Consider the following 15,034-nt stretch of genomic DNA (forward strand, 5'->3'; position numbering starts at 1 on the left):
ATTCACAAACTGAAGGACACCTTGGTTGCTCCCAAGTTTTGGTGATTATGAATAAAAATAAAACATCCATGTTGCAGGTTTTTCTGTAGACATAAGTTTTCAATTCCTTTGGATAAATACCAAGGAACATAATTGCTGGATCACATGGTAAGAGTATATTTGGTTTTGCAAGAAACTACCAAAATGTCTTCTAAAGTGGTTGTACCATTTTGCATTCCCACCATTAATGAATGCAAGTTCCTGCTGGTCCACATCCTAGCCACCATTTGGTGTTGTCAGACTTTTGGATTTTGCCAACCCATTTTTTAAACAAATAAAAAATACCTGACTTAACCAAAAACATCCTAATGTACAATGCTGTAAGTAATATACGTTGAGGCTATTGTACTACAGGTTATCCTCAAGAATTTACACCCTGGCTCACTGTGGCTTGTACTCTGCTAGGTATAGATCCTTTTTTTGGTTTTTTTCTTTAGCATTTTTATCTGCTGCTTCTCCATCATCACCAGCACCTTAGGCTATAAAAGCCTCAGTCTTTATGGTTATCTCCAACAGATTCCCCTACGAGGTACCATACTACTACTCTTGGGACTCACTGAAAAAGTGCTCCATTTTATTCATAATCTGCAAGGGCAGCTTCAGCTGCTGGCCTCAGGGCTCCCACTCAGAAGTCTCCAAAAGACAGAAGTGCTCAAAGAGAGAGACAATGGAAATGGTCCTATTCATGATTCAAACATGTCCATGATCCCTGCATTACAGATGCTTCTGAATACTTTTCAGAGGGACATCCTTTCCTTTTGTCTGACCTACTGAGCCTATAATTTCTCATGTACTTGAAAAAGAGGGATCAGAAGTATCTAATCTGACCTAAATTTATATGTCAATACCTCCATTGGGTTCAAAATGAAGCCTATTATGACCTCATAAGCTTGCCAGCATCTGAAAACGTTATTATGACGTCTTTCAGGAGCTTCAGAATAAATCTGTGTTTCCGAACCATATTTCTGAGCAATTTAACATTTTTAAAAGTCAAGCAAAAACGTAGACATCCTTTGGAGCAGTATTCCAACCTTGGCTGCACATAAGAACTACCTGGGGAACTTATTTAATTAGTCTGGAGTACAGTCTGAGCATCTGGAATTTTAAAAAGCAACTATATGACAGCAGCCAGTATATTTTCTTTCAAGATCATTAATTTCCTCATAGAATTTGGCTTCTATTTGGGCACATCCTGACTTAACAGATTTTGATGGCACTGACTGGGTGTTTATAGCACTGACTGTAGTATGGATCGATATTTTGTTACTGACTTGATCAATGAAGTCAACAGAACTAATGGCAAGCACAAAATCCTCAATTACAAACTGAAAACCATCAAAGGCAAAATGGAGCCGATCAAAGACATCCTCTGCTTCCTGGTCACCACAACCGGCCTCCTCAACACCACATTCTGACCTTCATCACCATCTCTTGCCTCATCATTACATTCCTCCTCTTGACTGGCCTCCCCAGAATCACCAGCAACCTCAGTTTCACTCCACTACAGTGGCATCTTCGCACTTCCCTCCACAATGCCACCTGCCCCCCTCACCACTATCAACATTTCCCCTGCGCCTTCCTTCCTCATCCTTCATGCCCTTCATATTTGGTCAGTGTCCTGAGTCTGATGCAGCCACTTGTCACCTATATCAGACCCAATGAAAGAACTCCCAATACCACAACTAACAGATAAGATGTGATAAGGGGTGGGAAGCAGCCGCATAGCACAGGGATATCAGCTCGGTGCTTTGTGACCGCCTGGAGGGGTGGGATAGGGAGGGTGGGAGGGAGGGAGACGCAAGAGGGAAGAGATATGGGAACATAGTATATGTATAATTGATTCCCTTTGTTATAAAGCAGAAACTAACACACCATTGTAAAGCAATTATACCCCAATAAAGATGTTAAAAAAAAAAGATGTGATAAGGGGCAGTGGCTGAGGTAACGAATGGGCTGTGGCAGTGGAAGCACCTATCAAGGAGGAGGATACAATGGGCAAAGGTGGCTGAGGGAGAGGTGGCCACAGGCCAACAGGCCTTAAAAGTGACTGAATGGGTGAGCAGCGAGAGCTGAGGAGGAGACAAAGCAGGTATAATTATAAGACCCAGCCACTGAGGTGGCAGCAGTTGAAATGAGTCAAGATGGCGGAGGTGAAAATTATGGCTGGTGATCCTCATAGGGTAACTTTTATGAGGATTAAATGGGCTACTATATACTAAGCACTTAGAAACAGGGCCTGATATAGTAAATGTTGTGTGTGCAATTACTAGAGGTAGATACACAATTAACTAACTATGAAAGCAACGTGATAAATGGTGCATTAGGTGTATATATTGCTTCTCCTTAAGGCAGAGACCATGTCATCTTCATCTCTGAATCCACGTATCTAGCCAAGCACCTAACATATGCATACACTCACTCAAAGATGGCTGAATGAATATCACAACTTTGTGTCTATGATCTTTTCAGACTCAGCATAACAGTAATGAATCTTCAGTGAAAGAAAGCTAGGATCCTAGAAGATGCTGTATAATAGCATCTGCTCATTCCATATCTCATTACTTTTCAGAAATGTTAGAAGCAGCCAAGAGCTAATCAGGGTGTGCAGGGAAGCGGGGAGCCAAGAACAACAAACCTAGGCCATGATGTAAAATTAGCCCATACATTGCCAGGCATTTTTAAATCATGCTTTAAAAAGAATGACTCATTTGAAAGTCTCTTGCATATGTGGGTCTGCTTTTAGACATAAGCTCCTAAACCCTCAGCCTTTATCACAAACAAAAGACTTTTCACTGCTTGGAAGTACATGAAGAGCACACCCTATTTACCTCACTGGGTGGCTAGGAGAATTTAACATGACAGCATGTGTGAAAGCTCCATGCACAGCATCTGATACATTGTAGAAGCTCAAGAAATATTATTTGAATCTGAATCTGAAGCACCAGCTGGGATTCCTCCATGCCTTGTTATAAGAAGAGAAGGGACTAGTTTACTCCAATTTCAGCATCTTAACGTTTGTACAGATGCCAAGCTGCTTTTTCAGCATCCATAGCTTTAGAGATGGTGGTCTGTTTCTCTGTCCCACTGCTGAGCAAGGGCCAAGGGCTTTACATACATTAGTGGTTAATTCTCACAATAATCCCCCCCAGGGAGATTTCACTATTCCCATTTTACAGATAAAAAAACAGGAGTTAAATCCTTGCCCAAATCAGCTGGGTCATCAGGACCAGGACCCAAGCTCTAGCCAATCACCAAGCCCACGCTCTATTAGATCATATTATCTAGGGGACATAACAGAGGCTCTCTTAAAGCATTCTGAGACCAAAGGAATCGAAACAAGTGGGCTCCAGTTTCCAGCTGGGATTTACAACCTCAGACAACTGAAGCCTTCCAGTTTCCAGCTGGGATTTACAACCTCAGACAACTGAAGCTCCCTGAACCTCTATTTCTTCATATGTAATAAAAAGAAAGGTAAGTTCTCTTCAAACTCTAAATTCAATTATTCTATCACTTTTCCCTTTCCTACTTCCTCTTTTTCCCATTCCTTCCTCTCCTCCCTCCTAACAGGGCCCCAAATGTGTTGGATACATCTACATTTTTAAAGAAAAAGGACCTAAAACTGGATGTAGCTGCAGCATTGACCTTCCAAAGAAAGATCCGTTATGGTTTCTAATGTGCTTCACGGGATTGATTTTTTCAGTCAACTAGAAGGAAACACTATAGTTCTCCTGGGTAGCCCACAGAAAAGCACCAGTTTACATGGGCCAGAAATATAGAAATACACCACTTTTCAGAATTCAGGTTTCTGGCAACCCAATAATATAACTAACCAGTTCTGGGAAGAGGATACGGTTCCAGAAAATTTTCCCAAAAAGATTTTCCTGAATGCCCATTCAATTTAAAAAGCACAATAATACGCCATAAACGTTTCTTATTTCATAGTCTTATGATGAAAACTGAAAGCTAATCTCTAAGGTGGTCAATAAAGGATTACATTAGAAATTAGAAAAATCAGAATAGGACTTTTTCAATAACAACCTGTCTCTACCACTACCACCACCATCACCACCATCCCAAGAACAGGAAATGCAAAAACCATAACTCTAACTTTCTACTGAAAAATAGCTATACACCCACACACACATAAAAACAATAACCAACAACCCGGGAAACCAAAAGACAAAATGGTTTTTAATTTCCAGATATATATCCCTTCATCCCCACGCATGATCAATTATTAATCCCTTACCCTCTCTTCTCTCCCAATTTGGTGTTGGGGTGAGGGAACCCAAAATCCTTTTGAGATGTTCCATCTCAGTAACAGACAAAATTATTACCTGTTTCTACACCTGGGTCTCCTGAGCGTGTCGCCTCGTTAGGTTCAATTATTCTTAGATTTTTCAGCTGAAAATCCTGGTAGTTTGCCCTAAGGAAGAGAAAGAACAGGATATTGCAGACTTTGACCTTAGTAACCGTGGCAAGGCTTAGTCAGAGAGGAACATCAACTTGACTTAGCCGTTTTCCTTCGTGAGTCAGAAGAACTCTCACCCCAGTATCAGTGATGAAATAAGTTTCAGATAAAACTTGCAGATACAACAAGACCATTGGCAGGTAAACCTTCTCAGTCTCAATCTCTAATTCATGATTTCTCTTCAGCTATGTCTAATCTCCTGTTTAACTAGTCTAAAAATATTTTATTTGCAATGACTATATTTTTCACATGTACAGTTCTATTTGGTTCTTTTTCAAATTTGCCTGTCCTTTCTTCATGGTGTCATATTCCTTCACTATGGTTTCTATTCCTTCTCTTAGCTTTAATTATTTGGGGCCCTTATTTTAAAATTCATTTCAGACCCTCCATTAGAAGGTCTTGGAATAATAATCCTCAAGTTTGCTCCGTCTGCTGGCTCCCTCTTGGTGGGTCATTCTTTTTCTTACAGACTATTTTATCTATGAGAATGAGACGTATCCTGGATTGTACAAGCACTACTGTCACTGTTGTTTGCTTCTGAGATTAATTTTCACTTTAACTTCTTAGCAAGGAGATTTACATACAAGTGTCCTGTCCTCATACAAGGATAGTCTGGTGCCGTGGACCCCAACTACGAAGGCCTACAGCGTGTATAATCCCTCAGGATATGTATATATCCTGGATTGTACAAGCACTGCTGTCACTGCTGTTTGCTTCTGAGATTAATTTTCACTTTAACTTCTCAGCAAGGAGATTTACATACAAGTGTCCTGTCCTCATACAAGGATACTCTGGTGCTGTGGACCCCAACTACGAAGGCCTACAGCATGTATAATCCCTCAAGGCTCAGTTTACCAGATGCCATGCAGGCTTTAAGCTCCCCTACATTTCTGGCACCTGAGGATTTCTCTTTCTTTCAAGCCCATTCAGTCAACAAATATTTACTGAATTACTGAAAATCTTCTATAATCCAGGCCCTATTCTAGACACAACAGTGAACAAAACAGAGAACATCTCTGACCTCAAGAGGTTTACATGGTGGGGCAGGGGAAAGCAGGAGGATCCTAGAAGGGGAGGATATAGGAGGAGAGGCAACAGACACAAGAAAACAGCCTAACAGGCAGTGAGTATGTGTTCTATGAAAAAAAGTCAAGCAGGGCAAGGGGAAGACAGTGTCAGAGAGGTAAGAGGAAAGGTTATTTTAGATGGGGTTGCCAGGCAAGGCCTCTTTACTAACAGATGACATTTTAGCAGAGACCTAAAAAAAAGTGAGGGATGGAGCCATGTGGATGTCTAGGGGAAGAACACTCCAGAAAAGGGGAACAGCAAGTGCAAGGGCCCTAACGCATGGTATACCTGAAGGAAAGCAAGGAGGCCAGTGTGGTATTGATGTGTGTGTTGGAGGACAGGGAGGTAAGTGGTGAGGAGACAAGATCAGAGGCACCAAGGAGCCTGTTGTTGGCTATAGAAAGGGTTTTAGATTTTATTCAGCTATGAACTTAAAAACAGTTTTAACTTTACCACACTTGTACGTGCTTAGAGCACCACACAGCCAGGCATTTTCACCAGTCACTCCAGGCCTGCTCTTAGATGGCTGCTACTTTAATTTCCTTGGACAGAATGAGGTGTCCTTTACTGGGGGAACCGTATATTCTTTCATTAAAAAGTAAGGTACCTAAATATTTCTTATAAATATAAATGCAAATATCCTCAACAAAATACTAGCAAACTGAATCCAGTAAGATATAAAAGGATCACACACCATCACCAAGGGGAATTTATCCCAGGTATTCAAGATTGGTTCAACATATAAAAATTAATGTAATACACAATGTCAATAGAATAAAGAGCAAAAACAACATCATCATCTCAATAAACACAGAAAAAGCATTTGACAAAATCCAACACCCCTTCATGATGAAAATACTCAACAAACTAGAAAAGGAGAAGTTCCTCAGTCTGATCAAGAATACTACAAAAGCCATGGCTAACATCAACCTTAATGTCAAAAGGCTGAATGCTTTCTCCCTAAGATCAGGAACAAAATAGAGATGTCCACTCTTGCTACCTCTAGTCAAGATTGTGCTGGAGGTCCTATCCAGGGCAATAAGGCAAGAAACTAAAACAAAAGCCATCCAGATTAGCAAAAAAGAAGTAAAACTATCTCTACTGCAAATGGCATTATCTTCAATATAGAAAATCCTAAAGAATCCACACAAAAAATCAGAACTAGCAAACAAGCTCATCAAGAATGCAGGATACAGAGCATTCCCTGGTGGTCCAGTGGTTAGGACTCCACGCTTCCACTGCAGGGGCACGGGTTCGATCCCTGGTTGGGGAACTAAGATCCTGCATGTCATGTAACGTGGCCAATAAAAGAAGAAGAAGAAGAAGAATGCAGTATATTAAATCAATATACAAAAATCAGTTGTATTTCTACATACTTGCAATTGACAATGCAAAAATGAAATTAAGTTCATTTATGACAGCATCAAACCAATAAATACCTAGGAATAAATTTAACAAAAGAGGTAAAAAACCTATACTCTGAAAACTACAAAGCATTTTGAAAGAAATTAAAGAAGACCTAAATAAATGGAAAGACTTTCCATGTTCATGGGTTGGAAGACAATATTGTTAAAATGGCAATACTCCCCCAAATAATCTACAGATTCAATGCAATTCCTATCCAATTCTGGCTGGCTTCTATGTAGAAATTTACAAGCAGATCCTAAATTCATACGGAAATGCAAGGAATCCAGAATAACCAAAACAATCATGAAAAAGAACAAAGTTGAAGGATTCACCCTTCCTGATTTCAAAACGAATAAACCTACAGTAATCAAGACAGTGTGGTACTGGCAAAAGGACAGACTTATAGATCAATGAAATGGAATTCAGAAATAAACTGTCACATTTACTGCCAATTTTTTACAAGGGTACCATTCAATGGAGAAAACTATAGTCTCTTCAACAAATGATGATGGGACACCTGGATATTCACATGTAAAAGAACCAAGCTGACCATCTACCCTCACACTATATACAAAACTTAACTCAAAATGGATCACACAGACATAAATGTTTTTTTAGAAGAAAACACAGGCATAAATCTGCCTGACCTTGAATTAGGCAATGATTTCTTAGATATGACATCAAAAGCACATGCCCCAAAACAAAAATAGACTGGACTTCACTAAATTAAAGACTTTTATGCTTCAAAGGATACCATAAAGAAAGTGAAAAGACAACCCATAAAATGAGAAAATATTTGCAACTCATATATATGATAAGATTCTAGTATCCAGAGTATATAACTATTACAACTCAAAAATAAAAAGACAAATATTACAATTTTTAAATGGTCAAAGGCTTTAATAGATATTTCTCCTAAGAAGATATACAAATGGCCAATAATCACATGAAAATATTTTCAACATCATCATTCATTAGGGAAATGCAAATCAAAACCACAATGAGATACCACTTCACATCCACTAGGAAGATTATAATTAAAAACAAACAAACAAAAAAAAACAGACAGTAACAAGTATGGGCAAGGATGTGGAAAAATTGGGACACCCAGACATTGCTGGTGGGAATGTAAAATGGTATAATAGCTTTGGAAAATTGTCTAGCATTCCTGAAAAGATTAAATACAGAGTTAGCCTATGACCCAGCAATTCCACTCCTAAGTGCATACCGAAGAAAACTAAGTCCACATAAAAGCTTACACACAATCAGCCTTTATTGCCTTTGTGCTTCTGTCTGTATTCCAACCCCCTTCCCCCCACTGGATCCTGCTGAAAGCGGCCTGGTCTGTTTCTGAGGCCCGGGTTCCTGTTCCGCTAACCCAACTCTCTAGTCACGTTTGCTTGGCTGTGTAACCAAATAGTTGGGATCACAGAAGAAGTCCCCTTCCCTGCATGTCAGCACAGAGGCTGTGACTGCCACCCCGGTTCCCCGCCAAGTGCCCTGTGCCTGAACCCGTCCCCGGCGTCGCACTGCGTGAGTTATGAGGTGCCTTTCCCGGAACCCTCCTCTCGCTTGGACCCAAGAGAGACGACAGCTCTGGCTGGGGCTCTTGGTTTTGAGAGGGTCTGGACTGGTTTGGATGCTTTAAAATAGATTTTTTAGTTCAGTAGTGCTTATGGGGGACACGGGAATAGAACTTCAGTGTGAGACTTGGGTGATGGGAAAGTTAAATATTGGTCTTTTTTTATTATTTTTTTTTGCTTTGCTATTGTTACCACTTTTGTCTCCATGTTAAAATGCCCAAAATGGAAAAAAAAAAAAAAGCTTACACACAAATGTTCATAGCAGCATTATTCATAATGGCCAAAAAGTAGAAACAACCCAAACATCCATCAATTGATGGATAAATAAAAGTGGTCTAAACACACAATGGAATATTATTTGGCAATAAAAAAGAATAATTACTGATACATGCTACATCACAGTAAACCTGGAACACATTTTATGCTAAGTGAAAAAAGCCAGTCAAATTAGACCATATATTGTTTGATTCCATATTCAGTGTCCAGAATGGGCAAATCCATAGAGACAGAAAGTAGATTAATGGTTGCCTAGGGCAGCGGTGGAGTTGGGGAAATGAGGAGTGACTGCAATGTGTACAGGGTTTCTTCTGTGGAGGATTAAAATGTTCTAAAAATTGACCGTGGTAATGGTTGTACAACTCTGGGAATATTCTCAAAACCACTTAATTGTACTTTTTAATAGGTGAATTGTGTGGTACATGAATTATATCTCAATAAAGCGGTTATATTTTACAAAGTAAGAAACCTCCTTTTCTCGGACAAGTCACATTCTCACCTGATCTCCCTTGACTTCATAGGCACATTTACAAGATGGTGAGCCAAGGAAGTCAATTTCTCTATCTATTCAAATTTAACTGGTGCCAGTGACTGGTTCAGACACAGGACAAGAGAGCTGGAGGGAGGTTATTCAGAAGTAGCCCTATTCATTCACTTCACAAGAGAAGAAACAAAGATAACTTGCCACAGGCCATACACATCAGGAGCTGCAAAGCCAAGACCAGAAATCAGGTCTGACAGCTGATGCTCACAGAGAACTTGAGTTTAAGCTCTCTCTGTCAGCATCACCACCTCCACCTGCCTGTAAGGATCAAACAAGCCACAAAGCAGCTAAACATTAAAATGGTCATGCTCCTGTCATACCCTGGTCTCTGTAGAGTCCAAGATCCATCTACCCTTCACTTACTTGGACAGACACATTCTCAGACTCTCAGTCAAAGCAGGGCTATCATTAAATGTTAGAGCTAGAATATACCTCAGGGATGATCCAGCTCAGCTCCCCCCTCTAGAAAGAAACTGAGAAACAGAGATCACACAATTTGCTCAAGGCCTCGGGGCTATAGGATGACACAGCTAGAACTGGAGTCCAGGCCTGCCAACCTCCAGCTCAGTGCCCTTCTCCTGCCCAGGACTTCTTCAGTCTACACCTTCTCAGTGTCATGATGTGCCATGAGATGGGTAAGAAGAAAGAAGCATGCAGAGAACTTCCTATTCAATCTTTTTATAAGATGGTTATGGCACATTTTTCTCCATCTCTCTTTTAAAAGAACTCCCCGCAGTGTTGTTACCCTCCCCCTTCCCCCAGTCCATGATGAGAATCGTACATGTATATCATTCAGGATGGGGCAAAACAAGGACCAAAATGCTCAATCATGCCCTGTGAGGTGAGACAAGGGGAGAATGGAACAAGTTCTAGGATGAAGAAGTGGGCAATGTTATTTTGCCTACCCAGAATCCAACCCTCCTTCTTTTGATCAGAGCACCTAGGTTTTCCTTCTGAGAACGTCTCTTCTCCACTTTCAGTCCACAGAGCTGGAATGAGTCTCACCCACTCACCCACCAAGTACTGGGACCCAGACCTGCTCATTCCATCCCTCCAAATCACAATGATCGGTTCAGGGATGGACATTAGGATCAAATCAGTCCAGCGAGGATCAGATCTGGAATTTCTGCTCCAACCATTGGGTAAAAGGGCTCTATTTCTGCAGGGGCTGTCAGACTAGAACTGTCATAACCGGCCAAAGGAGAAAGTCTGCCTGAGAATGAAGCCAACACTGAAGAAATCAGAGCCAAGAGGTGTAAGAAAGAAGCCAAATCTGATGCCAGTGTGGTATCGTCGGCTCAGCTGCACTAGAAGCCAGCTCACCCCCTTACGTAAGTCCATTTGAGTTTAGTTTCCATCACCTAAACTAAGTCATGTTTACACTGAATGGCACTCAAATTCTGCCATTAGGGGAGGTGCCTGGGGCAAATGGCCTCCCTTCTCTCAGCCTCTCAATTGCCTCTTGTGTGAGGTAAGGAGGCTCTCTCAGCTGATACTGAAAGACCCTTCTACCTTTAAAATGTTGTGATTCTATGAATCCAGCAAAGACCAACTTGGTCATCAAAGGCTACTTCTCGGCCTATAAGTTTCTAGAAAGAGAACTCATTATCCACTTGCCTGACCCCACTTCCAGCACTCAACACATAGGCAGCTCCTTCCCCATGCAGGTTAGCCGCACATCAGACACCCTTTCACCGAGCGGGCAGGTCCTCTACTCATCCCCAACATGCTGTGGCAAGGCCAAGTCCAGGTCAAGGTCAGCTTGGGATCTGTCCACTCACAAACACAAGCACAAGCCATGGTCTGTGTTCAGCAAGTGAGTCTGGTCATGCTGTCCAGCCTCTTCATTCAAGTTGCAACTGTTCAGAGGACAGCTGATCCCGTGTGGATTGCCAGGGAGTTTGGCTTCTGGCCTTTGTGACATCTCAACGTATCTCTCAGTCTCCCATTTTGTCAGCTGCTCTGGTAAGTATACCCTGGTTGTGGCGGAAGCACAGGCTGAAAGCCGTTTAATGTGAAACCAGAGGATTATCCTTCTCACCTCCCTGAATCCAGGGAGAACCCAGGGCAGGTTACTGGTGGGATTTTCCTGGAGATTATGCCCAAGTATTCCCGTACACAGCCTCTGAAACCATCTAGGTGGGAAGGGCCGCGGCTGCCGATCCTAGTGGCGGTGACAGATCAGGAAGACGAACTGAAGGTGTCATACTGTCATACTGTAATTTGAGAATTAGATTCCCAGGGTAGAGGGGCGAGGGCAGGGGCTCGCCCGCCTCCCCGAACCCCGGGAGGGGCCAGGAGGGGTCAACTTCCTGCCACAGCGGGGCCTCTGGCCGGGCCGGGGAAGGGGCTGCGATGGCCACCGCCCCCTCAGGCCGAGCGCCGCAGCTCCGCACACACACTTGTCCGGGGACCCGGCTCGGGCTGCCCGGGGATGCCCCCGACCCCGCCGGAAACGAACCGGAACTTGCCCGGCTGCATGGCTCCCTCCCCGTGGCCTCGCTCGCGGGGCTCCGGTCAGCCCCGGCCGGCGCCCGACTGCGGTGGGCAGCCCACCGCCCCTCACCCGCTCGTCCCTGCCCTCCAGAGTGCAACATGCGCGCTCGGGGCCGGGGGTGGCGCGCGCTGCCCGGACACCGGCTCCGCGGCAGAGTGCCCTCACCTTACTCGCGGTGCCTTTCTGGAGGCTGCCATTCGGCGGTGACGTACCCCGGCCCACGTCACAGCAGCGCAGACCAGCTGATCTCCCGTGGACCTGCGAGACGGAAGGAGGCCGGCCTCGCCCGCCTCTGTGACGTACGCCCGCGCCGCGGCCCCGCCCACCCTCAGGCACCCGCCCACCCGCCCTCCAGACCGCCCCACCCCCCGGGACCCGTCTGCGTTCCCATCGCAACCCGCATCGCGTCTTTCCTTGCGGCGAGCGAGAGGGTGGAGGCTGTGCTGCGGCGCGTTAGTTCTGTTCATTTTTCTCGCCATTCCCCAAGCAGGAAAAAGAGGGGCTTTGTCGGCTGAAGGGGCTGCGGCGCGATGAGCTGCCCTTCAGGGATGTTCTAGCTTTTAGGAGGACGTGGCCGGTTCTGGAAGTACCTCAGCACGACCTCACTTCCTGAAGCTTTACTATATCCCCCAGATCACTTATACAGGCAAAATCCCGCTGCACACTCCACTTGGATAGCCAATAGGCTCCTCAGACTTACAATGTCCGAACGGCACTCCTGGCCCAATGCACCAAAACAAAACTGTGCTCCACCAAACAATCAGTGGCTAGATCTTGGAGTCATCCCTGCCTCTTTTACACCCCACGTCCAGTCTGTCAGAAAATCGTGTCGGCCATGTCTTCAAAACAGATCCCTAATCCAACCGCTCCTCACTACCCACACTTGTCCCCCCTCTAGGTCAGCGTCACTACCTTCTCACCCTTGGGATTGATTGCTCAGGCTTCCCTAATGCCACGGGCACCTGCACAGTCTAGTCTAAACACAGCAGCCAGCTCAGTCCTTTGAAGTCTGAGATCTTGGCCCTGCTCTGCTTAGCACTTTCTGATGGTTCCTCATTTCACTCAGGCTAAAATCTCTGCTTGATTTGCCCCTAACCATTTCCTGCTGTTCTCACACTGATCGCTCTGCTCCAGTGAATCTGACCTCCTTGCTTTCCTTGAAAAAGCCAGGCACACTCATGCCCCAGGGCCCTTGGACTTGCTCTTCCCCCCAAATCCAGGGTCCCTTCCTCACCTTTCCCTCCCCTTGCCTTCTAATCTTTGCTCAAGTATCACCTTCTCAACAGATCTACCCTGACCACCCTATTTAAAATTGTAAACCACCCCCAACATTCCTAATCCCCCTTAACCTGCTCAGTTTTTTTCTGTAGCACTTATTATCATTTAACGTGATTTAAAAAATGTATTTATATGTATTGTATTCTGCCCCCTACTTTACACACACACACACACACACACACACACACTTCACACACACACACACACACACACACACACACACACACCATAGCCATCAGTGCAGGAATGGTATCTGTGTTGTTTAATGATGAACAATACCTGACATGCAGTAAGTTCTCATTACATATTTTCTGCATCAGTGAATGTCCCCAGAATGTGCAGTACTCAAGGGTAGGGATGGTCGCTCTCTTGTTCATTGTTATGACCTGGTGCTTAGAACAGCTCCCAGAACAGAGTCAGCACTTCAGAAATATTTGCTAAATGAAAGTGACCACATTTTTATTTATTTATTTTTTGCGGTACGCAGGCCTCTCACTGTTGTGGCTCCGGACGCGCAGGCTCAGCGGCTATGGCTCACGGGCCCAGCCACTCCACGGCATGTGGGATCTTCCCGGACCGGGGCACGAACCCGTGTCCCCTGCATCGGCAAGCAGACTCTCAACCACTACACCGCCAGGGAAGCCCCAAAAGTGACCACATTTTTAAAAGTGATCTGTACCTCTTGCTTTGACCTTGGTGAACCCCTGGTACACCTGTATCACAAGTAAGTTATGCTGCCTGCAAGAGCTTAGAGTTCTAGCTGTTATTCAGTCAGCATTTAGACAAGCTAAATTAGACCCTATAGAAAAAGTGTAAAAGAACTAAAAGATGTGGCGCCTTGTAAAGCAGCAGACCGTCTGCTTCATTTCCCCAAATTTATGGAGCCAAAAAAAAAAAAAAGAATGTAAATATAATGACTGGTTCCAGCCCACATCTAAAAGATGGTGGGCAAGATCGAGTTGTACGAAAAAAAAAGGAGATGTCTGAGAGACAGATAAGCGGGACCTAAAGGGAACAGGTATTTCGTAATCACATCGCCTAGGAGGAGGCTGCTCAAGATTTATCGCATCTGGCTTTAGGCGAGAAAGAGAAATACTTTGTGTTCTCTGAACTGGATTTGAATTTCTGTTTGCAGGATCACAAAGCATCCCTCCCCTTCTTGAATCTCGTTCAGGAGAACCTCAGGGAGAAATTATTGAGCCGAATTATCAGCAGAGGGTGAGGACACTGAGGTTATGTCAGGCTCTTCTCCTACCTCTGCAGTCATCACATGTTTGAAGAGGTGGAACAGTTACACTAACATTTACTGAGTGCTGTGTGCCTAGCCCACAACAACCCAATGAGCAAACGACTGTAATCCTCATTTTACTGTTTGAGGAGACAGATTTACAGTGGTTGAGTCACTTGCCCAAAGTCCGCAAGCTAGTGAGTGGTTGGAGTGTTGTATACATTCAGGCAGCAGGATGGATTCCTAGCCCCCAAACACTTAATCATCACTAAGTTATATAGAAGGGACCCTAGAGGTCACCTCATCCAACCTCCTAGTTTACACAGTGGAAAGCGGGAGGCAACTGGATTCATCATTCAAACTCAGACTGGATGGGTTTTAAATGTAGCCAGAAACATTGTGTGGAAACATGTTATGGGTTGAACTGTGTCCTCCCAAAATTCATATGTTGAAGCCTCAACCCCCTATACCTCAAAATGTGACACTATTTGGAAATAGGGTTGTTGTAGATGTAATTAGTAAAGATAAGGTTGTACTGGGGCAGAGTGGACCCCTAATCCAAATTACTGATGTCCTTATAAAAAGAGGGAATTTGGACACAGAGAAAATGCCATGTGAAGATGAAAACAAAAATCAGGGCAAT

General features: G+C 43.8%; 1 protein-coding gene across 3 annotated transcripts in view; it reads right to left on the reverse strand.

The window, feature by feature from the left end:
- Positions 1–12,153, reverse strand: part of XPNPEP1 (X-prolyl aminopeptidase 1) — a 54,795-nt gene extending 42,642 nt beyond the window's left edge. Inside the window, exons 1-3 of one of the 3 annotated variants that reach the window (XM_029245707.1) lie at positions 12,051–12,116; positions 11,430–11,552; positions 4,377–4,465 (exon numbers count right to left, since the gene is read on the reverse strand). In XM_029245707.1, coding sequence (XP_029101540.1) covers positions 4,377–4,465; positions 11,430–11,552; positions 12,051–12,082 — 244 coding nt within the window. In that variant the 5' untranslated portion in view covers positions 12,083–12,116. Of the gene's footprint in view, positions 1–4,376; positions 4,466–11,429; positions 11,553–12,050 lie in introns of those variants that run through there. The other 2 variants (XM_029245708.1, XM_029245709.1) reach the window with 2 other exon arrangements.
- Positions 12,154–15,034: the final 2,881 nt, after the last annotated feature.

Source organism: Monodon monoceros, unplaced genomic scaffold, assembly GCF_005190385.1.
Source record: "Monodon monoceros isolate NGI ecotype Baffin Bay Population unplaced genomic scaffold, NGI_Narwhal_1 Super_Scaffold_4, whole genome shotgun sequence".
Classification (NCBI taxonomy): Eukaryota; Metazoa; Chordata; class Mammalia; order Artiodactyla; family Monodontidae; genus Monodon; species Monodon monoceros.